The sequence below is a fragment of the Colobus angolensis genome, unplaced genomic scaffold (assembly GCF_000951035.1).
Source record: "Colobus angolensis palliatus isolate OR3802 unplaced genomic scaffold, Cang.pa_1.0 Scaffold26, whole genome shotgun sequence".
Classification (NCBI taxonomy): Eukaryota; Metazoa; Chordata; class Mammalia; order Primates; family Cercopithecidae; genus Colobus; species Colobus angolensis.
In genome coordinates this window covers 15,752,951-15,780,904 of record NW_012115821.1, presented here as the reverse complement: position 1 = coordinate 15,780,904, position 27,954 = coordinate 15,752,951, and the positions used below count along the sequence as shown (strand labels likewise).

The window sequence follows — 27,954 nt, the reverse complement described above, 5'->3', positions numbered from 1 at the left end:
AGGATGGTCTCGATCTCCTGACCTCGTGATCCGCCCGTCTCGGCCTCCCAAAGTGCTGGGATTACAGGCTTGAGCCACCGCGCCCGGCCTCGTGCTGTGTTTTTCAGCTCCATCAGGTCATTTTGTTCTTCTCTAAACTGGTTATTCTAGTTAGCAATTTGTCTAACCTTTTTTCAAGGTTCTTAGCTTCCTTGCATTGGGTTAGAACATGCTCCTTTAGCTCGGAGGAGTTTGTTATTTCCCACCTTCTGAAGCCTTCTTCTGTCAATTCCTCAAACTCATTCTCTGTCCAGTTTTGTTCCCTTGCTGGCAAGGAGTTGTGATCCTTTGGAGGAGAAGAGGCGTTCTGATTTTTGGAATTTTCGGTCTTTTTGTGCTGGTTTCTCCCCACCTTCATGGATTTATTTACCTTTGGTCTTTAATGTTGTTGACCTTTGGATGGGGTCTCTGAGTGGATGACCTTTTTGTTGATGTTGATGCTAATTCTTTGTTTGTTAGTTTTCCTTCTAATAGTCAGGCCCCTCTGCTGCAGGTCTGCTGGAGTTTGCTGGAAGTCCACTCCATATCCTGTTTGCCTGGGTATCACCAGCGAAGGCTGCAGAACAGCAAAGATTGCTGCCTGTTCCTTCCTCTGGAAGCTTCATCCCAGAGGGGCACCTGCCAGATGCCAGCCAGAGCTCTCCTGTTTGAAGTGTCTGTCAGCCCCTACTAGGAGGTGTCTCCTAGTCAGGATACATGTGGGTCAGAGACCCACTTGAGGCAGTCTGACCCTTAGCAGAGATCGAATGCAGTGCTTGGCGATCCACTGCTCTCTTCAGAGCCACCAGGCAGAGATGTTTAAGTCTGCTGAAGCTGCACCCGCAGCCAACCCTTCCCCCTGGTGCTCTGTCTCGGGGAGGTAGGGGTTTTATCTATAAGCCCCTGACTGGGGCTGCTGCCTTTTTTTCAGAGATTCCCTGTCAAGGGAGGAGGAATCTAGAGAGGCAATCTGGCCACAGCGGCCTTGCTGAGCTGCAGTGAGTTCTGCCTAGTTTGAACTTCCAGGCGGCTTTGTTTACACTGTGAGGGTAGAACCGCCTACTCAAGCCTTAGCAGTGGTGGATGCCCCTCCCCCTACCAAGCTCGAGAGTCCCAGGTCAACCCTCAGACTGCTGTGCTGGCAGTGAGAATTTCAAGCCAGTGGATCTGAGCTTGCTGAGCTCTGTGGGGGTAGGACCCTCCAAGCCCAACCACTTGGCTCCCTGGCTTCAGGGGAGTGAATGGTTCTGTCTCACTGGCGTTCCAGGCACCACTGGGGTATGGAAAGAAAACTCCTACAGTTAGCTCAGTGTCTGCCCAAACGACCGCCCAGTTTTGTGCTTGAAATCCAGGGCCCTGGTGGCATAGGTACCAGAGGGAATCTCCTGGTCTGTGGGTCGCAAAGACTGTGGGAAAAGCACAGTATCTGGCCAGAATGCACCATTCCTCATGGCATGGCACAGTCCCTCATGGCTTCCCTTGGGTAGGGGGGAGATTTCCCTGACCCTTTGCACTTCCTGGGTGAGGCAATGCCCCACCCTGCTTTGGCTCACCCTCAGTGGGCTGCACCCACTGTCCAGCCAGCCCCAGTGAGATGAACCAGTTACCTCAGTTGGAAATGCAGAAATCACCTGCCTTCTGCATCCATCTTGCTGGGAGCTGCACACCGGAGCTCTTCCTATTCAGCCATCTTGCCAGCAACCCTCCATCTTCTAGAATGTTTATAGTTTCAGGTCTTAGGTACTTAATCCATCTTGAGTTGATTTTTTATAAGGTGAGATGAGGATCCAGTTTCATTCTCCTATATGTGGCTAGCCAATTATTCCAGCACCATTTGTTGAAAAGGGCATCCTTTCCCCACTTTATGTTTTGTTTACTTTGTTGAAGATCAGTTGGCTGTAAGTATTTGGGTTTATTTCTAAGTTCTCTATTCTGTTCCAATGGTCTGTGTGCCTATTTTTGTATGAGTACCATGTTGTTTTGGTGACTGTGGCCTTATAGTATAGTTTGAAATCAGGTAGTGTGATGCCTCCAGATTTGTTTTTTTGCTTAGTCTTGCTTTGTGTGGGCTCTTTTTTGGTTCCATATGAATTTTAGAATTGTTTTTTCTAACTCTGTGAAGAATGATGGTGGTATTTTGATGGGGATTATGCTGAATTTGTAGCTTGCTTTTGGCAGTATGGTCATTTTCACAATATTGATTCTACCAATACATGAGCATGGAATGTGTTTCCATTTGTTTGTATCATCTGTGATTTCTTTCAGCAGCGTTTTGTAGTTTTCCTTGTAGAGGCCTTTCGACTTCTGTGTTAGGTATATTCCTAAGTATTTTAGGTATTTTTTTGCAGTTGTTGTAAAAGGGGTTGAGTTCTTGATTTGATTCTCTGCTTGGTTGCTGTTGGTGTATAGAAGAGTTACTGATTTGTGTACATTAATTGTGTATCCGGAAACTGCAGAATTCCTTTATCAGTTCTGGGAGCTTTCTGGAGGAGTCTTAGGGACTCCTAAGGTAAACAGTCATGTCATCAGCAAACAGGGACAGTTTGACTTCCTCTTTACTGATTTGGATGCCCTTTATTTCTCTTGTCTGATTGCTCTGGCTAGGACTTCCAGTACTATGTTGAAGAGGAGTGGTGAGAGTGGGATCCTGTTCTCCGAGGGAATGCTTTCAACTTTTCCCCATTCAGTATTATGTTGGCTGTGGGCTTGTCATACATTGCTTTTATTACATTAAAGTATGTCCCTTGTATGCTGATTTAACTGAGGGTTTTAATCATAAAGGATGCTGGATTTTGTCAAATGCTTTTTCTGCATCTATTGAGATGATCGTGTGATTTTTGTTCTTCTTTTAAGAATTACATTTATTACATGTATTGACTTGAGTATGTCAAACCATCCCTGCATCCCTGGTATGAAACCCACTTGATCATGGTGGATTATCTTTTTGATATGTTGTTAGACTCAGCTAGTATTTTGTTAAGGATTTTAGCATCTGTGTTCATCAAAGATAGCGGTCTGTAGTTTTCTTCTTTGGGTGCGTCCTTTCCTGGTTTTGGTATTAGGGTGATGCTGGCTTCATAGAATGAATTAGGGAGTGTTCCTTCTTTCTCCATCTTGTGGAATAGTATCAAAAGGATTGGTACCAATTCTTTGAATGTCTGGTAGAATTCTGCTGTGAATCCATCTGGTCCTGGACTTTTTTTTGTTGGTAATTTTTTAATTGCCATTTCAGTCTCACTGCTTGCTATTGGTCTGTTCAGAGTATCTAATTATTTCTGATTTAAGCTAGGATGGTTGTATTTTTCCAGGACTTTATCCGTTTCGTCTACGTTTTCTAGTTTGTGTGTGTAAAGGTGTTCATAGTAGCCTTGAATGATCTTTTGTATTTCAATGGTGTCAGTAATACCTCCTGTTTCGTTTCTTAGTGAGGTTATTTGGATTTTCTCTGTTCTTTTCTTGGTTAATCTTGCTAATGATCTATCCATTTTATTTATCTTTTCAAATAACCAGCTTTTTGTTTCATTTGTCTTTTGTATTTTTTTTGTTTCAGTTTCATTTAGTTCTGGGAATGGTGGCAGTGGGTTGAGTGGGTGAGTAGGTTTTCAAGCCACTGGGCAGGAAACATGGACAATGGCAGTAGTAGTAGTGGGACAACCCTCTGGGATCCAAGCAGGCAGCAGTGGTTTTGGCGGTGGCTATGATGGGCTGCGTGGGCCAGTCCTCAGACTTGCTGGTGGCATATGTGGGTGGGTGCCAGCTGTGATGGTAATGGCAGGTTGATTGGGCCCAGACTCTGGGAGGAGTGCTCAGGTGCCAATGGTGGTGTCCTGGGCAGGGCAATCCCCAGATCCCTGGACCATGTGCTTGGTTACTGGTGGAGATGAAGCAAGGCTGGGCAGACCTGCCCCCAGGTTCCCAAGGTGTTGTGTGCAGGTGCTGGCTGTTGTAGGCAGGGGTGGGATGATTTCCAGGCCACCAGCAGAATGCTTAGGTTGGGTCTGTAGCAGCTGCATTGTAGCTCTGCTACTAGGGAGGGTGGGTTTGCTTTCAGGGAGTTGCTCTTGCAGATGGTGAATGTCAGTGGGTCTCTAGGGATGTGGAGATGCAGGGGCTGTGGGGCCCCAGGGCAAGATGCAGGTCCACTAGGAGCTGGGCTCTCAAAATAGTGCCATGCTACAGTTCCTTAGGTCTTGGGTGTTTGGGGACCTAGTGTGAGCTCCCTCTTGAGCAGTGCTTTCCTGTGCTCTCCAGGTAATGCCCTGTTCGTCTTGAGACCCACAAGGGTCAAGGGGCTATTTGGTGATTAGGATTATAGGAGTCCTTGGTGGGAATGTGGATTGCTGGGGATTGCTCACTTTCCTTTTCCTCCAATTAGGCAGCCTCTGTAGACTCCTAGCTAATCCTGTCAAGACAGGCTGCTTTGCTTCCTTCCTTGCTTTTGATGCTTCCTGTCATTTTGAATTCCACTACTCACTGTTAGATCTACGTGAAGTATGATTGTCTACTCATTATTCTGGTTCCCCTCTGTGGAAGAGGTGAGCACTGAATGTATCTAGTCAGCCATCTTGCTTGAAGTCCCTCCTGCTTCACAGATTTTTATTTTTGACAATGATTTATGTGATTGCTTATGACTAGAAAGCCATCACTGCCCAGGTAGAAGAGAAGCGCAGGAAGAAACAACTGGAGGAAGAGCAAAGAAAGAAGGAAGAACAAGAAGAGGAGCTTCGCTTAGCACAGGAACGTGAAGAGATGCAGAAACAGTATGAAGAAGACATACTTAAGCAAAAACAAAAGGAAGTAGGTATTTACATTCTAATTTTAACTTTGATTTTTGATTTTTGTTTTTGAGACAAGGTCTCACTCTTCTGCTCAGGTTGGAGTACAGTGGTGCAATCATAGCTCACTGCAGTCTTGACTTCTGGGCACAAGTTGTCCTTCCACCTTGGTCTCCTCAGTAGCAGGGACTACAGGCACGGTAGTACCACCACATTTGGCTGATTTTTTTGTTGGTGTGTGGAGGAGACAGTGTCTCACTATGTTGCCTAGGCTGGTCTCAAGCTCTTGGGCTCAAGTGATCCTTCCACCTCAGCCTCCTAAAGTATTGGTATTACAGGTGTGAGCTACCACATTTGGCCTCCTAATTGTAACATTTTAGAATAAAAATGGATGTATTTTTAAAGGAAAAATAACCAGAAGTTGAACATTTCTATTATTTTGAAATTGTGAAGCTATGTATGGACATGTCAGACCTTCACATAAAGTTAGGAAAGAGGGAAGCTTGAGAAAGTTTCATTATTTCACATGATAATAGTTCTCAAATGTTATATTGGTTTGGCCTTTTCTGTAGAGGAGGTCACAGTACGAAGCAGGTGTTACCTATGCGCTTCGTTTTTATCTACTCCTAGTTTCTTTGCTTCATTTCTAAGCAATAATTATTATATTAATAATTATTCTAGGTATGTTAAGAGAAATGATTGACCTATCAGTGTATCCACTTATGAACAGGAACATATATTTGCAGAATAATTGGCTGGGATTGATGATACAATTTGTGACTGTCCTAGAGATCTCTATGTTAAATGACCTTTTTTTGAGACAGAGTCTCGCTTAGTCACCCAGGCTGGAGTGCAGTGGCGTGACCTCGGCTCACTGCAAGCTCCGCCTCCTGGGTTCACGCCATTATCCTGCCTCAGCCTCCCAAGTAGCTGGGACTACAGGCGCCCGCTGCCACGCCCAGCTAATTTTTTGCATTTTTAATTTTTTGCATTTTTAGTAGAGATGGGGGTTTCACCATGTTAGCCAGGATGGTCTCGATCTCCTGACCTCTCGTGATCCACACACCTCGGCCTCCCAGAGTGCTGGGATTACAGGCGTGAGCCACCACGCCTGGCCTAAATTATGGCCTTTTTAAAAAGTAGATACTAGGAGACAACATAGGTATGCATACATACCTATCTTGTCTGCACCACTAGGAGAACCCTAAGTGGTGCAGACAAGATAGGTATGTATGGTGGTGGTACCATATTTGAGCTAACGTAACAAAAATACTCATTTGCTAAAGTTTTAAAATGTAGAGCACTTTAAATGTTTTCTTGCCTTTTACTGCAGTTTTCCCACTTGGCAACCTTCACTCCAAAATTGGCTAGTAAAGGGACACATGGTCTGGGTTCCAGTTTCATTGAGTTACCCCTATGTAACATGAGGAAATGAGTAAAGTATCATTTGAACCGCAAGGTCATAAACCTTGTGTTTACCTTTTAAAATCTATTTTTAAATGTAATAGAACAGTTTTTAAAACTTTGAAAACTTTCAGTATAAATTTGAAATGGGTAAAAAGAGTTACCATATTTGTGATTGAATACAGCTGTAGAAAAAGATGTTAAAATGTAAGCTCCAGAAGGGCAGGAACTTTGTCTTGACTGTTCTCCTTAGCCTTAGTATGTAAACAAGTGCCTGACACATAGGAGAAGCTTAGAAAATACTTACTGAGAGGAAATAGTCAAGTCTTTGTATGTTTAATAGTTGTATTTAATAACACATCAATATTGACAGGAAATCATGACTGTCAAGACAAATGAGCTATTCCAGACAATGCAGCGAGCGCAGGAACTGGCACAGAGACTAAAACAAGAACAGAGAATCCAAGAATTGGCGCAAAAGGGACATGACACTTCTAGATTGATTAAAAATCTTGGTGGTAAGGGCTTAACCAGAACTTTATTTATAATATTTTTAGAATATGATTTTAAATAATTCCTTTTTATCTTTGTTTGGAGAAAAGGACTCATTCTGTTGCCTAGGCTAGAGTGCAGTGGTGCCATCACAGCTCACTGCAACCTTGTATTTTTTGTAGACGTGGAATCTCGCTTTGTTGCCCAGGCTGGTCTTGAACTACTGCCTTCAGATGACCCTCCCACCTTTGCCTCCCAAAGTGTTGGGATTACAGGTGTGAGTCATTGCACCCAGCCTAAATGATTGCCTATTTTTAATACCTTTAATATACCTACTATTTTTGTAGGAATTTCAGACCTTAAACTAGTGTAATTTTATAAATAGGAATGCTTAATTTATGTGGAAAATTATAATAAAAGCAGAAATAATGTTAAAATGTGTTAAATAATGTTAAAATAATAGGTAAAATGTGTACTTTTTGTGTCTGTTTTTACAGAGAACAATTACGAAATGATCTCCCTAAATTCAGTAACTGATAGGAATGTGGGTAACTTTTTGTAAGAAAATTTTTATTGCAGTGTTCATTCTGATTAAGTGAAAATTATTGTATTTAGTTGCTACTATACATACATAATTTTTATTAATATTCCTTAAGTGTTGTTTTATCAGGTGATTTCTCTTTGCCAGTTGATACAATACAAATGGAATATAACGCATCTACTAACATTTCAAATTCAAGACATGATTCTGATGAAGTCAGTGGTAAAATGAATACATATACGAATTATACGACTTCTAAGAAGGATACTGGTGTGCAAACAGGTATTTGTGTAGAAATTGTGGTTTGATTTAAAATTTACTTAAAGTCATAATTAAAGCAATTAGAATTAAGTTCAATTTAAAAGTTCAAAAATTAATGGAAGGTGAGGTTTTCAGTAAGTTACAAAATAAAGGAGTAACAGCTTTGTTGAAATATGTCACATACCACAAAATTTACCCTACAGTTTAGTGTTTTTTGGTATTCAGTGGTGCAACCATTACCGCAATCAATTCTAAAACATTTTGATCACTCTAGAAACAAACACTGTACCCATTACTTGTCACTTTCTATTCTTTCTTCTTTCTCCTCCAGTTAATGTTCTGTCTCTGAATATTTTTGCCTGTTCTGGACATTTCATGTAACTGGAATTAGGCCACATACGGTCTTCTCTGGCTTCTTTCTCTTAGCATGTTTTAAGGTTCATCCATGTTGTAGCATGTGTCAGTACTTCATTCCTGTTTGTCACTGAATAAATATTACATTTATAATACCACATTTTTATTCATGAGTTGAACATTTGGGGTATTTCCACTTTTTGGCTATTATTATGCTGCTGTGAATATTCATATATAGATTTTTGTGGATGTACATTTTTAGTTCTTTTGAGAGAAGAGTAGAATTGCTGAGTCATGAGTAACAGGCACTGTATGTTTAGCGTTTTGAAGAACCACCAAACTCTTCTCCAAAGCAGTGGTATCATTTTACATTCCCACCATCAGTGCATGTGGGTTCTGATTCTCTATATTCTTGCCAAACCCTTGTTACTCTACTGATTGTGAAGTGTTATCTTAGGTGGTTTTGGTTTACATCTTCCCCAGTGACTAATGATGTTGAGCATCTTTTCATGATTATCAATTCATAGAGATGGAAATTAGAGGGGTGGTTGCCAGTGGTTGGGAGTATGAGGGGTTGTTCTTTAATGAGTATAACAGAGTTTTGGTTTCGTTGAAAATTAATAAAAGTCTCAGAGGGCAGTAATTGTTTAATGTTTTGGGGAAAGTTATTTAAAATTGAAAATTTTGTTTACAATTTTTAAAAATCATTTGAAACTTTTTTTTAGATGACTTAAATATAGGAATATTCACCAATGCAGAGTCACATTGTGGATCATTAATGGAGAGGGACATCACAAATTGTTCATCTCCTGAGATTTCGGCAGAACTTATTGGACAGTTTAGCACCAAGAAAAACAAGCAAGAACTTACTCAGGATAAAGGAGCCAGCTTAGAAAAAGCAAACAATCGGTATAATGACCAGTGTAATCAGTTCACAGGAATAGAGAAACAAACAAAACACATGAAGAAATATCCTAAAAGGCCTGATTGGAATATAAATAAGCCACCTAAAAGGTATATTCCAGCATCAGAAAAGTACCCTAAACAGCTTCAAAAGCAGAGAGAAGAAAAAAAAGTAAGGAGGCAGATGGAATTGCTTCATTTGGTAGAAAAAAATAATCCTGGGCACCTCTCTCAAAACAGAGGCATTTCACCAGAAATTTTTCATTCATCTCATCAAGAAACTGAGTCAAAGTTCAGGTGGCATCTAGTCAAAAAGGTAAAGCTCTTCCATCTTAGAAGATGTGTTGATATTTCTAGATTTAAAATAGTTTCTCACATGTATGCTTTGGTAAGGCTGTTCTGATCTGTGTCAGTTTACATTAGGGATCAGCAAACTATATCCCATGGGCAAATCCAGGCTGCTACCCGTTTTTGTAAAATTTTATACGAACAGTCAACTCATTCTTTTATCAGTTGTCTATGGCTGACTTCACACAACAGACTAGCAACAGAAACAATATGGCCCACAAAGCTGAAAAGGTTTTCTTATCGAGTCCTTTACATTTAACACAACTTCTATAGATGAATGCTGTGTGTACAAAATACCCCTTTAAAACCCTTGTTTATAGTCCATATAGACAGAGGTCAGTTTGGGAGATTAGGAACTACTGGATTAGTTTGACTCTGGAAAAATACTGAATCTATCTATTGCTCAGTCGGTACCTGTTATTCAAATATTACCCTCAGATTATTTCAATAAATAGCTCTAAAAATATTTGTGGGGACATGTGAAAATGCTATATATTCCTTTCTGCATTTATCCATCTTTTAGGAAGAAGAGCCTCTGAATATTAATTCATTCGGCAAGGAAAGGTATGTATGCATCAGATTAATTCCGCAGCTACTTAGTGCTGTGTGGGACAAAAAAGGGATTCAAGATCTGGACGGCATGAGGCATATAGGTATATGTAGAGAATAGTCAGAAAGGGTGTGGCTTCCAGGTGAGGGTTAGAGGATTAAGGGATAGGGTGGCACTTTAGCTGGAGCTTGAAGGCCCGTGTTGGACTGGGCCTAGGCAGGAATGTAGATAACATTTACTTTTATCTCTAGACTGAACTAAGTGATTTTGATATTCCAGGTATGTCACTAGCAGAATAGGCATTCTGCTTTGGGAGGAGGGATGGCGGGGGGCGGTGAATGGGAAGAAATGACTGATAAGGACAATGAGAAATTCAGTCAATGAGAGATTTAGAAATTAGAATATTCTGTCTTTGTGCATGAACCAGCTGGTTTAGTTGTCTCAGAATGGGGCTTAAAAACAAGTTTCGTTCCGATGGTGAGTACATTATTATATGGTGAATTATCTAAGGAGAAAACAGTAGGCTCAGATTAACCAAGCCAGCAGTGTTCCTCAGGATCTAGTAATTTAATTTCTCCCTTGTGCTACAGTACACATACCATAGCTAGTGCTAGTAAAAACACAAATTAATACCATTCTTTTCCCCTGTTTTATGGAACGGTATTTTAGAGCTCAGGCTTCTATGCATATATTCCCAAAGGTGTTACAGGTACGTTTAGAATAAAGTGAAATGGGCCAGGCATGTGGCTCACGCTTGTAATTCCAGCACTTTGGGAGGCCGAGGCAGGTGGATCACCTGAGGTCAGGAGTTCAAGACAAACCTGGCCAACATGGTGAACCCTGTCTCTACTAAAAATACAAAAACTAGCTGGGCACAGTGGCGTGCGTGTGTAATCCCAGCTACTTGGGAAGCCGAGACAGGACAGTTGCTTGAACCCAGGAGGCAGAGTTGCAGTGAGCTCAGATCACACCACTGCACTCCAGCCTGGGCAACAGAGCGAGACTTCGTTTCATAAATAAAGTGAAATGTGATCAAAGAGATATACTTAATCTAAATACAGAATTTTTTACTAAGGCTCCTATTTTTCTTTTTTTAATAGGTCTCCATCACCACCAGTGAAAAACAGAACCCAACAAACTCAAAATACATTACAGTTACCACTAAAAAACAGTAGCTATGAGAGAGAGAATTTGATTTCAGGAGGTAATCAAACAGAATTATCACCTGGGATTTCTGAATCATCCCATTTTGTTCCCTATGTTCGAACAAATGAGATCTATTACCTTGATCCCGATGCACCACTGTCTCGGCCTTCAACCCAGGACCCTCAGTACCAAAATTCACAAGGTAAGTAAATATAAGCATTCTAACTGTAAAAATTGAAGACCCATGTAAACCCCCAACTTCAAATTCCAAGTTAGTAATTCCTGCACTTAGTTCTAGAAAGTTTCTTACAATGTTTGCTCCTGGAGAGATGAAGGAATTTTCTCTTGAATGTGTCTTAAATTTTGCTTAGTACTTTCCTAGGATACATATTTATTAATGACTCCTTAGACTATTATATAGCACAGGGCTATGTCATTTTACTAATGTAATTGACTGATTTGTTACTTTCATTTGGTTTTAGACTGTGGCCAAGAACGACAGCTATTTGATTCTGACTGTGTCAGAGATCCACTTCTTAATCCTAACATGGTGAAAAATAGGGATCGACAGCAAGCAATCCTTAAGGGACTTTCAGAACTGAGACAGGTATGAGCTTTTTCAAGTGTAGATGTCTGTTCTTTATGTGGCGTGGGCAGTTGGGGGAACATGTTGAATGGCTGAATGGCTGTTTTAAGTTACTTTGATGCATCCCAGAGTTTTTTTTTTTTTTGAGACAGAGTCTTGCTCTGTCGCCTGGGCTGGAGTACAGTGGCTGGATCTCAGCTCACTGCAAGCTCTGCCTCCCGGGTTTACACCATTCTCCTGCCTCAGCCTCCCGAGTAGCTGGGAGTACAGGCGCCCGCCACCTCGCCCAGCTAGTTTTTTTTGTATGTTTTAGTAGAGATGGGGTTTCACCGTGTTAGCCAGGATGGTCTCGATCCTGACCTCGTGATCCGCTCGTCTTGGCCTCCCAAAGTGCTGGGATTACAGGCTTCAGCCACCGTGCCTGGCCTCATCCCAGGTTTTAACAAATATTTCAGTTCCTGTATGTTAGACACAAATAAAATGGGACTTTCCTTGGACTTGCTTTTACATTGCCGTCTTTTGAGTAGTTCTTTCCAGTACAAAATCATGAGACAGTTCCAAAATTAAGACAAGTTTATTGAGTAAAAAAAATGCATACATTGGAATGGCAAAACATCAATAAGGCTCTAAAACAAAAAATACAGTTACGCTTTAACAAATTCTTAGCAATATGTGGCTTTTAAAAAAACTTGACGTGTTGGCAGTGTTTAGAATATTGACGTACATCCCAAATAGTAATAAATTCAGTATGAAATTATACATATAACCTTACTCACCAGACTACTTTTTCTCCCAAACTATTGTGACTTCTCATTATTTTACTTTCTGATTAAAACAGGTTTTACAACCTTTGCTCCATCCCTTGGGCTTTAAAAAGAATGGCTGTAGTTAGCTTTGATTCACTATATACTCTGTACTCAGGGAAGAATAAGCTGTGTTGTTTAAAAGTGCCCTTTTTCCATGTCGTCATGTACCAATACCCTCTGCATTTCAAAATGCTGACTCAGATGTTTTCCCTCTACAGAACTAGAAAATTGTCCCCTTTGGTCTATTTACTCATTTGAAGACGAACAGGATTACTAAGAGTTTGTCACAAAAGTGTTAATTTACTTCTTGCTTAGTGGAGACAAAAATTGTGAGATAAAGATAAAGGAATATGATGTACACATCTACCCACAAATATAGTGCCCAGTGTTATTTCAGCAGGACCCTTCTATTAGCATCTAAGGTAAGGTTAGGATAGTCAAGATAAACACTGGATGTTGGCCAGGCGCAGTGTGGCTCAAGCCTGTAATCCCAGCACTTTGGGAGGCTGAGGCAGGTGGATCACGAGGTCAGGAGATCGAGACCATCCTGGCTAACACGGTGAAACCCTGTCTGTCTCTACTAAAAACACAAAAAATTAGCTGGGTGTGGTGGTGGGTGCCTGTAGTCCCAGCTTTTTGGGAGGCAGGAGAATGGCATGAACCTGGGAGGCGGAGCTTGCAGTGAGCCGAGACCGCACCACTGCACTCCAGCCTGGGCACAACAGCAAGACTCCATCTCAAAACAAAACAAAATAAACACTGTATGTATGTTAAGGGAGACTCCTCCTAGTATCTAAGAGCACTTGGGGGTGGATTGGGGGAGAGGGAATGACTTCATTTATCCCCATAGTTTTGGAGGCTTGATTTTTAAGAAAATTCTCATCCCTACTGATTTTTATGCTAAAAATACAACGTTACAAATATGATAGCTATATATCCAAATGAAGTGGTCTAGTACAAGCATTTCTGAAAAATTTTTGAATGACAATTTTATTCTAAGCAATGTTTTCCAAGTGAATAGAATTCTAGTTTAACACAACATTGCAAGTCAGGTGTGCACATTTTACTAACATATATCAATGTGATTTCAGGGCCTTCTCCAGAAGCAAAAGGAGTTGGAAAGTAGTCTCCTGCCTTTAGCTGAAAATCAAGAAGATAATTTTGGTTCTTCATTTTAAATGTAGAAAATCAAATCCTTCACATTTGATTTGTGTCTTCCAAATTATAAAATGTGCTCACTGGCTTAACGGTATTTTTCAAATAGCCTAGATTTTATTTTTTTAAATGCTCATTAAAAACTTGTATACTATGTAGTAAAATGCTGTACTTGTTCTATACAATAAAACAGATACTTTTGTAAAAGCTTAGTAGTAAAAAAAAAAAACATGTTCTTCTGCTCTGTCACCACCTGAGTATTGAAAGCCCTATAAAAAAAACACTTTCTACTTACCTTAATATAGTCTGGCGTTCCTGGGACCTCACAGTGTTCTTTCACACTTTTTATGTAACTTACTAAGTGAAATACCATTCATGCATTTGTTCTAAAGTGCCAAAGTTCTATCTAACTTATTAACACATCTAGACCCATAACTCTATATAACTTAACTTTTACTAAAATAACAAATTCAATTTAGGCTTCCGTGAAAATTGTTTTCTTCTCTAAATCCTGAATTGTTTTCTTTAAATCCTGCTTTTATGACATTTGTAGAAATTGCAATTTTCAAAAACATTTTTGTAAGTTAGCATTAGCAACAAGTTAGTAATTAGTATTAGAGGCAGTAGTTAGGAATAGATGTAGATTTGAAAGCTATCTCCACTGTATCTTTCTAGTATAGCACTAATGTGTTCAACAAATGGTAATTACTACTAAGACCACCTCAAAAATATATTTCCATTATACTTCAATATTGCTAAAACTTAATTTAAAAATCAAATTGTTCAAAGGATTGCACAAGTACTGAAAAATCATCCAATACTCTCGAAGTTACCGGAATTTTAGCAATAGGCAGTTTTTACATGACTAAGCCTAGAGATAAAAAATGTGTCCTATGTACATAGTTTATTATCTAAATGAAACTGCATTGTTAAATCTTGAGGTATTGAGCCAAAATCCTGTAAATATTAACACTGCTATCACTGGCTTATACCTGTGTAAAAACACTATACAAAAGCCTAAATCAAAATAATTCACTTCAACTAAAGTACTTTGTATCAGGTGACATTAGAGCAAAAGTAGTAAAGCCTTTGCTGTTTACCGTCCTCCTGCAAGCATCTGATTTTACACATAAAACAGGCTTCAATTTGAAGCCTAACTACAGGTAACATACAAAAGTAAAACTTAGAAGTGCCAACATGAGATAATTCAAGTACAATATATGTTAAAAATATATATTTATTTCAATTTTTAGATGCTTCAACTGTTACAGACCATCATGATTTAAATAAAAGAAAAAACATTTGAGAAAGAACAAGAACCTTTTTAGAGAATGAAATATAAATTGTTAATAAACAAAGTCCACAACAATCTATTTAAAAAAAAAAAGTTACTATAGTTATTTCTCTTGTGAATATGGCCTGGAAGAATCACTTTACCCTCAACTTAAGGGAGGTGGAGATTTATCTCTATCCAAGCTTTGAGTATAAGCAGATAAGAAGTAATTTTCATTTTCTTGAGACTGACTTGATGAAAGGGCATATGGTGTCCCCAAAAATGTCTGATGAGTGAGAACATTAAAATGACTAAACTGATGGGACATATTTAATTGACTATGATAAACCTGAAAGTTACTGTATGAATCTTGTTCTGTTGAATTGCTGTTCTCTCCTTCAGAGCATACTATATCAATAGAAGTTCTCTCTTCAGAATCAAGATAAGTCTTATCTTCTAATAAACTGTTTTGCACATCAGGAGACGACTGCAACTCAATTTGAGTATTCTTTTTTTGATCTGTTCCACGTGATCCTTTGGTCTCTTTCTCCCATATTTCTGAATGAAAATTGCTGCATACTTCTATATGTGAGATTTCATCCCCTGAATCCAGAGACATATCCTCTTCATCCTTTTCATCGTTTTCTAAAAGAGCTACATTTAAAAAACAAAAAGTCCTCCTCTATTGAAATACACAGTTGGTTTAAGTTTTAAAATTATACACTACTCACACAACATAACGCGTCAGGGTCTGCAAGTCCACAATCCCTTAAAGCTTGGTCTTCTGCCACAAGTTCACTTAGTCACAACACTCACACTAGATGTGAATGTCCAGATAATCCGATGCTAAAAGCTTCTGCGAAATGTGTTCACGTTTAATGTTGGGAAATCCCAACTCCCAGCTCCAAAGGGGTTAATGTCAAAACAGCATCTAAAGTTATACGGTAATTCAGTATTTGACAAGACAAATATAAAATAAAATTTTTTGACATCTAGCTTCACTGGATTACTAAACTGGTTAGCACTATTGAATGATCATTTCTGCCTTTTTTTCATCCAAAACAAAAGTGCATCTTTCATTTTACATAGAACCTGGAACCAAAGCAGAGGCCATCTCACGAAAGACTAAAGCTATGACAGCTAATTAAATATGCTTTATACATGTGGGGAGGTCTAGTAGCTCAATGCTGAATCGCCATATCTGGTTTCCTACCTTTTTATTAATATAACCCCTTTGCTGACAACAGTAACCAATAATGCTTACAAACCCTCGAAGAGAAAATGCATACTCCATAGTGTGCATTGTCTACAATATAGATAGAAATGCATAATCTATAATAACTAACAACTTACACTGGCTACAATAAATGAGCAGATCTTGTGCATGCTAAGTATTAGAATGATAAATGTCTTCAAACACTTTCCCTATGACTATTTATACTGAGGTGAGTGGTTTCAAAACAGTCATTTCATTATTTGGTAACAGACAAAACCATTCCTCTTTTACTGTCTGCGTTAAAGAAAATGAAAACCACTGAAAAGTTACCTGACTGGGACTCAAGATTCTCATTAGCACCAAGCTGCGGAAGGTTTTCTTCTGTGATTGAGTTGTGATAGCCCACAAGATTTTTAAAGTTTTGCATGAAGTCTTCAGCAGTTGCAACCACTATTCCATTATCTGTGTAACTGGAAAGCATCTTGATGTTCTTCTCTAAATTAAGAAAAAAAGTTTCATGTATGAAACCCTTCAAAATGTAGACAGCCCCCAGCCCTCACAAAATCCTTTCCTTCACATTTTCAGAATCAAAGCTTAGCGATACCCACCACAGCCCCATAAAATCCTTTCATTCACATTCCTATATTCATAATAGAAAGCTTAGGAGTGCTCTCTTTACCTGTTAAAAAGACTATGTGTCGTTGCTGTATGTTCTGAGCCTGAAGTCTGATAAGGCAATCCAATTCTGGAGCATTTCGAGTTTGTGAATCACAATTGTGGTATGACAAAATTTCAACCAGATGTTTCTTCTGATAGACATTCAGAAGCGTCAACAGACTTAGAGCTTTAGCATTCAATCTGTGAAATTAAGCAGTTCAGTATCTGGATCTGTACTTCTAAAATTTAGTATGGAAATTTCTGCTGTAGATTAAAATTCAATTTCTCCATTGAGGCAACTAATGACAACTGCACTGCTTTAGCTCTGCCTGATGTACGGGCGTGCTTCTTTGGAAAGAAAGAAAGGGGTTTCTTGGTCGCAAGGCCTCAGGGCCAGCTATACAGCTTAGGCTAATATCTTAGCTGATTATTCTACTTACTTAATAATGAAGTATGATTACCTCTATCAATTTTGAACTTTAATGAAGGACTTAAAAGGACAAAAAAAGTATAAATCCTTCCTTCAAAAAATACAATATACAGACCAGGCCTGGTGGCTCACGCCTGTAATCCCAAAACTTTGGGAGGCCAAAGCAGTTGGATCACCTGAGGTCAAGAGTTCGAGACCAGCCTGGCCAACATGGTGAAACCCAATCTCTACTCAAAATACAATTAGCCGGATGAGGTGGCTCATGCCTGTAATCCCAACTACTTGGGAGGCTGAGGCGGGAGAATCACCAGAACCCAGGAAGCAGAGGTTGCAGTGAGCTGAGACCGCACTATTACATTCCAGTCTGGACAACAAGAACTAAAGTCTCTTAAACAAACAAACAAAAAGTAAACTACACTATTATGGCTCTAAACTCTTTTTTTTTTTTGAGACAGAGTCTCGCTCTGTCGCCAGGCTGGAGTACAATGGTGCAATCTCGGCTTGCTGCAACCTCCGCTTCCTGGGTTCAAGCGATTCTCCTGCCTCAGCTTCCCGAGTAGCTGGGACTACAGGCGTACACCACCACACCCAATTAGTTTTTGTATTTTTAGTAGAGACAGGGTTTCACCATGTTGGACAGGATGGTCTCAATCTCCCGACCTCGTAATCCGCCCGCCTCAGCCTCCCAATGTGCTCGGATTACAGGCATGAGCCACCATGCCCGGCTGGCTCTAAGCTGTTTCTATATTTCAAGGGACAAGGCAACAAATGGAGATAAGCTTTTAAAAGTGAATTGCTACAAAAAATTAAATACTCAAAACTTATTTAAGCCTGAATTTCCTGAAAAGTGTACCATGGAATGTCATACTTTAATAAAATTTTGTGGTCTAAGTTTAAGGAAATAATGATTAACATAATGTAAAACAATTCTTTTAACTAGAGTTCTTCATATCCTTTAATGTGTAAATGTATTTTATAGACTTTACTAGTAGGATATAGTATCCCAAATGTGCCTGATTACCACAATCATTTATGGACTCTAAGTGACTAGTGTTCCAAAGATCACACTTGAAGAAGTGACTTCCATGCATGTTAGAAATTACCTATATATACATGAATTGATGTCCTACTCACAAATCACTTCACCAGCTCAAGATTAATCCTTGTCCAAATATATGTAATTTTATTAGCTACCTACAAAGTAGTCAGTTGGCTTGGAGAGGGTCTGATGTAGTTGGAACATACAGTTCAGTTAAAAAAGGAAAACGATGGCCGGGCACAGTGGCTCACGCCTGTAATAATCCCAGCACTTTGTGAGGCCAAGGTGGCGGATCACCTGAGGACAGAAGTTCGAGACCAGCCAGGCCAACGTGGTGAAACCTCATCTCTACTAAAAATACAAAAATAAGCCGGGCATGGTGGCAGGCACCTGTAACCTCAGCTACTTGAGAGGCTGAGGTAGGAGAATCAATTGAACCCGGGAGGTGGAGGTGGCAGTGAGGCGAGATTGCCCCACTGCACTCCAGCCTGGGCTACAAAAGCAAAACTCCATCTCAAAAAAAAAAAAAAAGAAAAGAAAAGAAAAATGCTGATCATTCCATTTGGATGATTACTCTAAATCCACAAATGGCAAAGATTAAACAAATTTTACCTATGCACATAACAAGAACTTCACCAAACTTCTACTTAAAAATACCGCTTCCTCTTATAAAGGCAAGAATAATTTAGTATCTATACTCCATTATGACTGGCTATGGACATCTGTGAAAAACGAACAACATCCGTAATCTACAAACATGGGAATAGAGAAATATGAGTACAATGTTAAAATCAACAAGCATTATATCGTTATGTTTCAAAGCTTACCTGCCTAGTTCCTTTAGTTTTTTCTGAAATTTACAATGGACTTTCCATTGCCATTTTCCTTCTGGAGTACTAAGTTCTTCAAGGAATGTCAAAAAATTTTTAAGGTTCTCTGTTAGAGATAATGAAGTTCCTTTTAATTCAATAAATAATCATTCCACAAGTGAATTATGAAAGAAGTGCTTTTTCATATTATGTAGAAACACCTACTTTCCTATGTACTCTTTTCATTTCTCTTTGTCTAAGGGAGACAGATCTATACATGCCTAAAGCTCTAAGAATATAACATCTACATACAAAAGAACATGTTGATGACAGTAATACAAGAAGTGATTCAACTGCAGCAGGGGCAGAGAGCCTTGCTTTACACCAGATTTAGAGAAAATTATTGGTCTAAGAGAAGGGGAAAGAAATTTGAGGTAATAAAAGCTCAGGAAAAGACTGAAATGTACTAGTTATCTGTGAATGGCAGAATAAATGGACAGTACATTAAAAAGTATTAGAGTCAGAAAGTATTAGAGTCAGAAGAGGAGTTATGTGCTCAAAAGAACATCACACCTTACCAATTGTGACCACCTCTGGATTTAGAATTGATTCGTCAGATACGATAAAACCTCCAGATACAAATAATTCATTGTATGTATGATTTTTAACATCATCCAGGCTATCAACACCAGCAAAACTAACGCAGGGGAGCTTCTTTAAAGTCACCAAGCCAGGTATCTGTTTAAATCCCAAAATAAAAAGAGAAACAGATAGATGAGGGAATGAAGTGATAGACTCAAGTGCGAAGGAACCTACAAGAAGTTTAACAGAATGCACTATGGCTCATCTGTATTAGTAGATTGTCTCTGGAAAGCCACACACACAAATAATATTCCCAACATTATTTCCCAATATATAAACCAACATTTATGTACTGGGACCTATCGGAGACCACTAAGGAAAAGAAGCTTACAATAGACCTGAAAACACAAAATGGACAAAAGCTGACCTCTCTATAACCTGTGAGTACAGTCAGAATTCAGATGAAGGCAAAAGCCTATGTGCTGGAACAGTCAAACTATCAGGAAAGGCATCCAAGATGTAAGATGTGAGATAGGGCTCCTAAGACTAGATGGGATGCCTCAAAATGTAAGGGAAAAGGGGACTGCTCTGACAAAGATGGAACACAAATAGGTTTTTCCTAGGACATACAAATGAAGATGAAAACATTAAGTAGTCAGTCAGCAGACCCAGTGGCATTCAAGGATTCAGTACTCTTAATAGTCTTGACTACTTAAGTGACAGGGAAGATCCGTGATGTGCAGCAATTTAAAACTTTGCAGAGGTACAAACTTGAATCTCACAAGCTGATTCATAGATGGGTCCTTAAGTTTAATCTCCTTTAAAGCTTATTTTAAAAACACTAGTCTGCCAGACAGCAAGATTTTAAAATAAGGGAGTTTTTAAAACCAAAGTAAGTAGTGAATTTGACTTAATAGTCTACCTTGTGAATGAAACCTGCAATGTCTTCATTTTGAATAATAATCAATAGTTTATCTAATTTTGATCTTCTTTCCAAAAACTGTTCTGGATGACATTCTGTATTGCCTAATTTGATAAGATATTCCTGTTAAAGAAAAACAACTAAATCAATATTAAAATGCTTTTTCGTAAACGTCGATTTAATACCAGAAATGCAAGATAAACTGATAAGCTTAAGTACTACTAGGACATTATTAACAATGAATGAATTTACACGCTAAGAGACCTTACAGACCATCAAATCCGTTTTTTTTTTTTTTTTGAGACAGGTTATCAGTGTTTCCCAGGCTGGAGTGCAGCGGAATGATCACAGCTCACTGCAGCCTTGACCTCCCAGGCTCAAGCAATCCTCCCACCTCAGCCTCCTGAATACGTGGCACTAGGCTCACACCACCACGCCAGGCTAATTTTTTTTTTTTTTTTTTGTAAGAGAGTCTCGCTGTGTTGCCCAAGCTGGTCTTAAATTCCTTGGTTTGAGTGACCCTCCTGCCTTGGCCTAATAAAGTGCTGGGATTATAGGCATAAGCCACTGCACATGGCCCAAATCCACTTTTCTTTTCTAGAAGAGGAATCTAAAGGTCAGAGCTTCACCAATCACATAGTCACAATGTTACAGAGCTTCACCAATCACATGGTCACAATGTTACAGCACTATGCAAAGCCAGCCAAGTAACAGTGTGAGGGGTAACAGAAAGAACTGTTAATTAGGCCAGGTTCTTAACCCAGCTCCTTTAGTTATTATAGAGGTTAATAATCGATTAGACTCTAGGTTGCCTGTAATACCCTATGAGAAACACTTTAAGGCAACCTAGAGTATAATCATTAACCACTCCCTAGCTCCCATTTTCCTTTCGATTCTAAGCAGGCCCTTGGTTATTTGCAGCAGTATTAACTGGGATAAATGCCTTCCGAGTTAACAACTTTCACAACCATAGCTCCTTTAATTCACAACAGCTCAAAAAGCATTTATATAGAGCTTCATTATGTACAATGGTATTCACATACTAATAAGCCATTTCTGTCAAGTTTCTGTCTTCAAAGTAGACTCTCCCAACTAATAACTCTTCCTCCATGCTGGTGAACATGGTACTGCCTTTCACAAGACAGAGGCAGACTTCCATGCAGAGTTCCCTTTGCTCTCTGCTTGCTGGTGGAACCCTGAACACTGAAGCAAACTGCAAGATCCTGGAGGTCATATTCCTCATTTCAGAGATTACTTTTAATGTCAGCACAGCTGGTCAAGACAGCTATAATAAAAACCCAGCTTACCTGACAACCTGTCTACTGCTCTTTCAACAGCTGCCTGAAGTGTCACCCCAAAGAGGAGGATGTTGTGCTAAAGCAGCACCTTCTACATTGATTTTGATCCAAGCTCTGGAACTTTTGGGCAGATCTCAGACCAGCTTAGCCAGTTAATGAAAAGGTAAATTACCATCTGACATGCCTGCTGGTAATTTTTTTTTTTTTTTTTTTTTTGAGATGGAGTCTCACTCTGTCACCCAGGCTGGAGTGCAGTGGCGCTATCTTGGCTCACTGGAAGCTCTGCCTCCCGGGTTCACACCATTCTCCTGCTTCAGGCTCCCCAGTAACTGGGACTACAGGTGCCCGTCACCATGCTTGCCTAATTTTTTGTAGTTTTAGTAGAGACAGGGTTTCACCGTGTTAGTCAGGATGGTCTCGATCTCCTGACCTCATGATCCACCTGCCTCAGCCTCCCTCCTGGTAATTTCTGATGTCTTCTTACATTAAGAAACTTTAAGTCCATTTAAAATAAGACAGTTTAATTCATATAATAAATCAGTTTGACTCCAGAAATATTTAAAGTTTACATTTTTATTCATAAAGTCTTTTACTGTAGTATTTTTGCTGGAATATTTCTAATGGATATTGATTAAAAGAATTAAGGTTTCAATCTGGTTTTCTATCAGATTCGTAAAACAAATAATGCTCTTTTATTCTATATAAATGACAGAAATGACTTCTTCTATGCCAGAAAAAATTAAAAGCACATTTCATTAGGAAACGCATCTCCTATCCCCATAATCTAAATGTCACGGCTGGGTGCGATAGCTTACGCCTATAATCCCAGTACTTTGGGAGGCCAAGGCGGGCACATCACCTAAGGTCAGGAGTTCAACACCAGCCTGGCCAACACGGTAAAAACCCGTCTCTACTAAAAATACAAAAAATTAGCTGGACGTTGTGGTGGGTGCCTGTAATCCCAGCTACTTGGGAGGATGAGGCAGAACCGCTTGAACCCAGGAGGTGGAGGCTACAGTGAGCCAAGATAGTGCCATTACACTCCAGCCTGGGCAACAAGAACAAAACTCCATCTCACTAAATAAATTTTTTAAAATGTCAAATAGGTGTGTTACAAATCTTTTTAAAAAAAGGAGCAGGGGGTGGGGGGTGTTGGGGTGGAAGGAGATGGAATTATGTTAAGCACATTGGGAACTGTGCCCAACCTATTCTCTCATCTAGCCCCAAACCAATATGCAGCTATGCCCCCAAAGAGTACTGTGCTTGGGAACTTATTGCTGGCTGGTGGGGAAAAGTTGAGAAACTCTACATTCAATCATGTAGGGCAGAAATGCAACCAAGGAATTCCTAGAGGTCTCATTTCATTTTTCCAAGAAACCATTAGGTATCAGGAAAGCCCAACAGAGTACTCCAACTCATGTCATTCCTATGTTCTTCAGGTCTTGACCAGGTGATGTCACACAAAACATGCTGACCTCAGAGATGCCCAAACTGACAAAAGGCTTAGGACATGTTAGTAGCTATAAAGCCCATGGTCCCTCTGATTCCTCTAATGAAATTCCAGTCATGGTAAGTAAACTCCATAAATGAGAGCAGGCATTTATTTCAAAATCTTAGGCATTCCCTTGAGGAATTAAAATCCCATAATTTATTGAGTATTAATTTTAATATTATACCACTAATACAATTGCTCCAATGTGTTACCATTTACCTACTTACTGGTAACAAACTTACATATCTATGTCTAACATACAGACACACAGAAAGGCGTGTGTGTGTTTTTTTTTTTTTTTTGAGACGGAGTCTTGCACTGTTGCCCAGACTGGAGTACAGTGATGCAATCTCGGCTCACTGCAAGCTCCGCCTCCTGGGTTCACACCATTCTCCTGCCTCAGCCTCCCAAGTAGCTGGGACTACAGGACCCTGCCACCACACCCGGCTAATTTTTTGTCCTTTTAATAGAGATGGGGTGGGTTTCACCGTGTTAGCCAGGATGGTTTCGATTTCCTGACCTCGTGATCCACCCACCTCGGCCTCCCAAAATGCTGGGATTACAGGCGTGACCCACAGTGCCTGGCCATCTGTGTGTTTCAACCAAATATCTGAAATATTAGTCTGCAGCTTCAGTAGAAAAAATACACCTCACAGTGAGAAATCTTTCGTGACTGAGTAGTCTTTCAAGATTATCAGGTTTCTTGATCAATAAAGGCTAAAGGGAATGTAACATGGCTAGGGTATCAAGAAGTACCAAAAGTTTTATCATTAGGCCAACTCTGGGCAGTTTGTTTTTCTATATGATTGATCAAATCCCATGAGATAAACCCTGGCAACTTAATTTTTCCTCTCTGTTTTTCCTTCCTCTTCATTAAAAATCCAAGAAACGGCCAGGCATGATGGCTCATGCCTGTAATCCCAGCACTATGGGAGGCTGAGGTGGGTGGATCACGAGGTCAGGAGTTCCAGACCAGCCTGACCAACATGGTGAAACCCTATCTCTACTGAAAATACAAAAAAAAATTAGCCGGGCATGGTGTTGCATGCCTGCAATCCCAGCTACTCGGGAGGCTGAGGCAGGAGAATTGCTTGAACTCGGGAGGCAGAGGTTGCAGTGAGCCGAGATCACACCACTGTACTCCAGCCTGGGCGACAGAGGGAGACTCCGTCTCAAAAAAAAAAAAAAAAAAACAATTCCAAGAAACACTTAAAACCTTCAAATCAACAGTTTAAAAGGTATGTGCATAAATGACACTGTAAAACAAGATTCTAAATTCTAACAGATTAAGACCACAAGTTCTGAATTTACTTGGACTTACCACTCTTTTATTCTACCCTGAGTTAAATTATGAAGATATGCAATCAACATTTATTTTTATTATTCAGTTTTAGAGACAGGGTCTCACTCTGTCACCTAAGCTGACACAATCATAGCTAACTGTAATCTCAAATGCCTGGGCTCATGTGACCCTCCCACTTGAGCTTCCCAAGCAGCTGGGACTACAGTAGAGTGCCACCACGCCTATTTTGTTATTAAGAGACAAGGTCTTGTTATGTTGCCCAGGCTGGTCATGAACTCCTGGCCTCAAGCAATCCTCCTGCCTCAGCCTCCCAAGTTTTGGAATTACAGGTATTAGCCACCATGCCTGGCCTATGGTAAACATTTAAACACAAAAAACTTCCATTTTATACAGGTCACACCAACAAGAGAAGTTTGTACAGCATTACTATTACCTTCTCGTTTAGTTACCTTTATTTCTTTACAGAGCACACTCTCTTCTTCTTCATGAATGTAAAATTTCACAGTATTTTTCTGGACATCTTTCATGATTTTAACCAAACTATTAAATACTTCAGGTTCTAACTGGCTTATAAAATTTGAAAGAGCTGGTTGAGCAGAAATGTTTACATCACTGGGGGATTTTGTTGTTTCTTCTACTGGTTCCCGGGCCATATCACCAGGTACAGTATGATCAGAAGTCACCGTTAACTCTGTGGCATGTTGAGGCTGGTTCATTTCTACTTCGGTTAAACTCAAAGTCGAAGTGGAATGCTGCTCATTAGAGTTGGTGTCTTTCAAAGGATCACTACACAGTGGCTCAAGATGTTTACTGTTGAAGTCACTTGAGGAAACTGGTATGACATGCCTTTCCAGAAGATTTGATGCTATCTTAGCACCAGAATCGTTAGGACTGACTGGTGGCAAATTCCCACCCTTGGCTGATGCTTTAATAATAATAGTATTTAGCTTCTCATGCAAACCATCTACAAACTCCTGCACACCAGCTTTAGAAGTCTTAGAATATATGAACTCAGAAAGCCGTTTCATCTTCTCTTGTGTTGTAAAGATAGGTGTGGAAACTCTACTGACATATGAAACATTCTTTTGCTTCAAAATCTCTTCTATCTTCCTAGAAAAGAGATTGTACTCTCCTAACACTGTCCTCTCTGTGGTTTCGCTCACTGCAGGCGGCTCTGCCTCTGCTGCTGGCACACACTGCTCCTCCACCTGACCTGTCAACACGTCATCCTCAGTGGTGCCCTTTAGTGTGTCTGTAAATGGAGAGGATGGAAACTGGTAATCAGAACTTCTCTGTCTATTTATTACCCGGGGGTCGTTAGGAAAGGCCTCCTGTGGTGGCACACACACCAGTTGTTCTTCTGGTGATTTCATACCTATACAGGAAGAGTTCATTATTATAAGAGCAATCCAAAAATATAACATATGAAAACACAAACCCTTAAATTGTGGGGAAAAAAAGGGTTAACACACATTAAGAACTAATTATATATTAGAAAGTAAAATAAAATCCTAAAATTCTGGTATGAATTCTATGCCCTATGTGCCCTACTTATGGGATGGTCCTTAAGAGTTGTAGCTAGAGTTAACAACTCTGCCATTTTGAAGTGCTCAAGGAAACACCAATTTGGCATCAATACAAATTAAGTCATTTGCTTATTTCTGCCTCCCTACCATTCTGTAGATCTAAGTTTAATACACGTTTTAATCAAGATGGTCAGTTGCATCAGCTTGCTCAATCCCTGTATTTATTATTTGCCAAGTAATATCTACTATGGTAATGGCCCCTTAGTGAGAATTCTGAGCGTAAGACAATTGTAAGAACACTAAACAGAAATGCTGTGGGAATAACTGTCAAAAGTTGCATCTAGGATCTAGGATGATTAATTTTATATCTGCTTTCAGACTTGTTCTCACTTATGAGGTTGCTAAGTAGATTTCCTGTAATGTCAGGGACTTCATTTCATCAGGAAATAAAACGAACAATAATAAGACAAGAGAAGAACATACTTCACAGCTGCACACTTTTGACAGTCCTTTCATAAATATTTTCCTTTTGTTTGGAAATAATTCTAAGAGAAAAGAGGATAGCTATACCTCATTTGAGATACAGAGGTTGGCTGATACCGAGGTTGGCTGATACTATGATTAGCTGATACTAATGGGATTAAAACCTTTCACTCTTGACAAATAGCTCAACCCAAAAGATCAACTTTCCCCAAAAAAATCCTAAATTCAAACAAACTATGTTTTTGAAACGTTTGAAAAAGGGAACCCAAATTCCATTTTTAAGCAACAAGGGTTTGAAAAACATTTAACTTCAATTTTAGTGTTACATTTTAGGAAAAGACAAAAACTCATGATCTTTGCTTAGAAGACCTATACACAATTTTACCCGCTAAAAAATTACTGATTTTCCTTAAGCCTTAGCCAACATTCCCTAACAAATTGCTGCTGTAGTATAGGAAATGGTGCCTTTAAATTAGGAAGTCCAGGTACAGGTAGTTTTCAAACCTACAGTAAAGATTTTGCTCACACTCATCACACTAGAAAAGGTTTAAATAGACTCACTAGGAGTCAGCTTATGACATTCTCTACCAATGCTGGTGGTTATCCTGAACCAGTACACTCATTAACTATTGCAAAGGCAATTTGTCAGCACAGCGAAAAGACTCAAGGTGGGTCTGTAGGTGGAGGTGAGAGGGGAACAAAATATCCAACGTGCCAGGATAAGAATTAGAACTGTATGAAATTGATAAACCAGAAAATCCAAGTTCCATAAGATAATTAGGAATACTAAATATCCTGAATATCTTAAATCTGCAACATTAAAATGTGGTTTAGCACACATAAAGTGTCTGGAAGGATACACAAGAAATTGGTAACCATGGCTAATATACAGGGAAGAATCTAAGTGACCTGGGCTGGGGGAATATTACTTTCTGAAGTATTTTTAGACTTCTTCAATTATGTATCATGTCAAATATCTAATATATTCAAAGAAAAAATGTTGAATTGCATCTCATAAAACATATGGGTTGGGGACAACTACCTTAATTTAAAAAGTTCTTAATTATTTATTAGACATGGGGCCTCACTATGTTTCCCAGACTGGCCTTGAATTTCTGGCCTCAATTCCTCCTGCCTCAGTCTTCCAAGCAGATGGGACTACAGGTGCATACCACCACACCTAGCTATTTATTACTTTAAATGAAACAGTGGTTCCCAAAATGTACAGCTAAACAACACACCACTAAGTTTACTCCTGAAGGGTTATAAATAAAGGGAATATTTTTAACCTGCAATATAACTTAAATCCACATGGAGAATTTTCCATAATTACAAACCTCTAAACCAAATAGATCCCTTTATAAAATATAAATAATCACAACCTAATTTTATTTTGCACAAATTTCCCTGTATGATTTTATTAAGAACTTAACTGCTCAGGCGCGGTGGTTCATGCCTGTAATCCCAGCACTTTGGGAGGCCAAGGCAGGCAGATCACCTGAGGTCAAGAGTTCGAGACCAGGCCGGGCGCGGTGGCTCAAGCCTGTAATCCCAGCACTTTGGGAGGCCGAGACGGGCGGATCAC

The 27,954-nt window shown here is 39.6% G+C and overlaps 2 protein-coding genes across 2 annotated transcripts in view; one reads left to right on the top strand and one right to left on the bottom strand.

The window, feature by feature from the left end:
* CCDC66 (coiled-coil domain containing 66) overlaps positions 1–13,568 on the top strand; it is a 58,976-nt gene extending 45,408 nt beyond the window's left edge. Inside the window, exons 10-17 of the mRNA XM_011947265.1 lie at positions 4,654–4,815; positions 6,571–6,715; positions 7,378–7,512; positions 8,571–9,064; positions 9,620–9,660; positions 10,747–10,994; positions 11,275–11,399; positions 13,276–13,568. Of these exons, the coding sequence (XP_011802655.1) occupies positions 4,654–4,815; positions 6,571–6,715; positions 7,378–7,512; positions 8,571–9,064; positions 9,620–9,660; positions 10,747–10,994; positions 11,275–11,399; positions 13,276–13,362 (1,437 nt within the window). The 3' untranslated portion in view covers positions 13,363–13,568. The remainder of the gene's footprint in view (positions 1–4,653; positions 4,816–6,570; positions 6,716–7,377; positions 7,513–8,570; positions 9,065–9,619; positions 9,661–10,746; positions 10,995–11,274; positions 11,400–13,275) is intronic.
* A 990-nt stretch (positions 13,569–14,558) lies between these two features.
* Positions 14,559–27,954, bottom strand: part of FAM208A (family with sequence similarity 208, member A) — a 61,374-nt gene continuing 47,978 nt past the window's right edge. The window contains exons 18-24 of the mRNA XM_011947264.1: positions 24,810–25,735; positions 20,268–20,390; positions 19,342–19,501; positions 18,782–18,890; positions 16,508–16,686; positions 16,159–16,323; positions 14,559–15,543 (exon numbers count right to left, since the gene is read on the bottom strand). Coding sequence (XP_011802654.1) covers positions 15,488–15,543; positions 16,159–16,323; positions 16,508–16,686; positions 18,782–18,890; positions 19,342–19,501; positions 20,268–20,390; positions 24,810–25,735 — 1,718 coding nt within the window. The 3' untranslated portion in view covers positions 14,559–15,487. The remainder of the gene's footprint in view (positions 15,544–16,158; positions 16,324–16,507; positions 16,687–18,781; positions 18,891–19,341; positions 19,502–20,267; positions 20,391–24,809; positions 25,736–27,954) is intronic.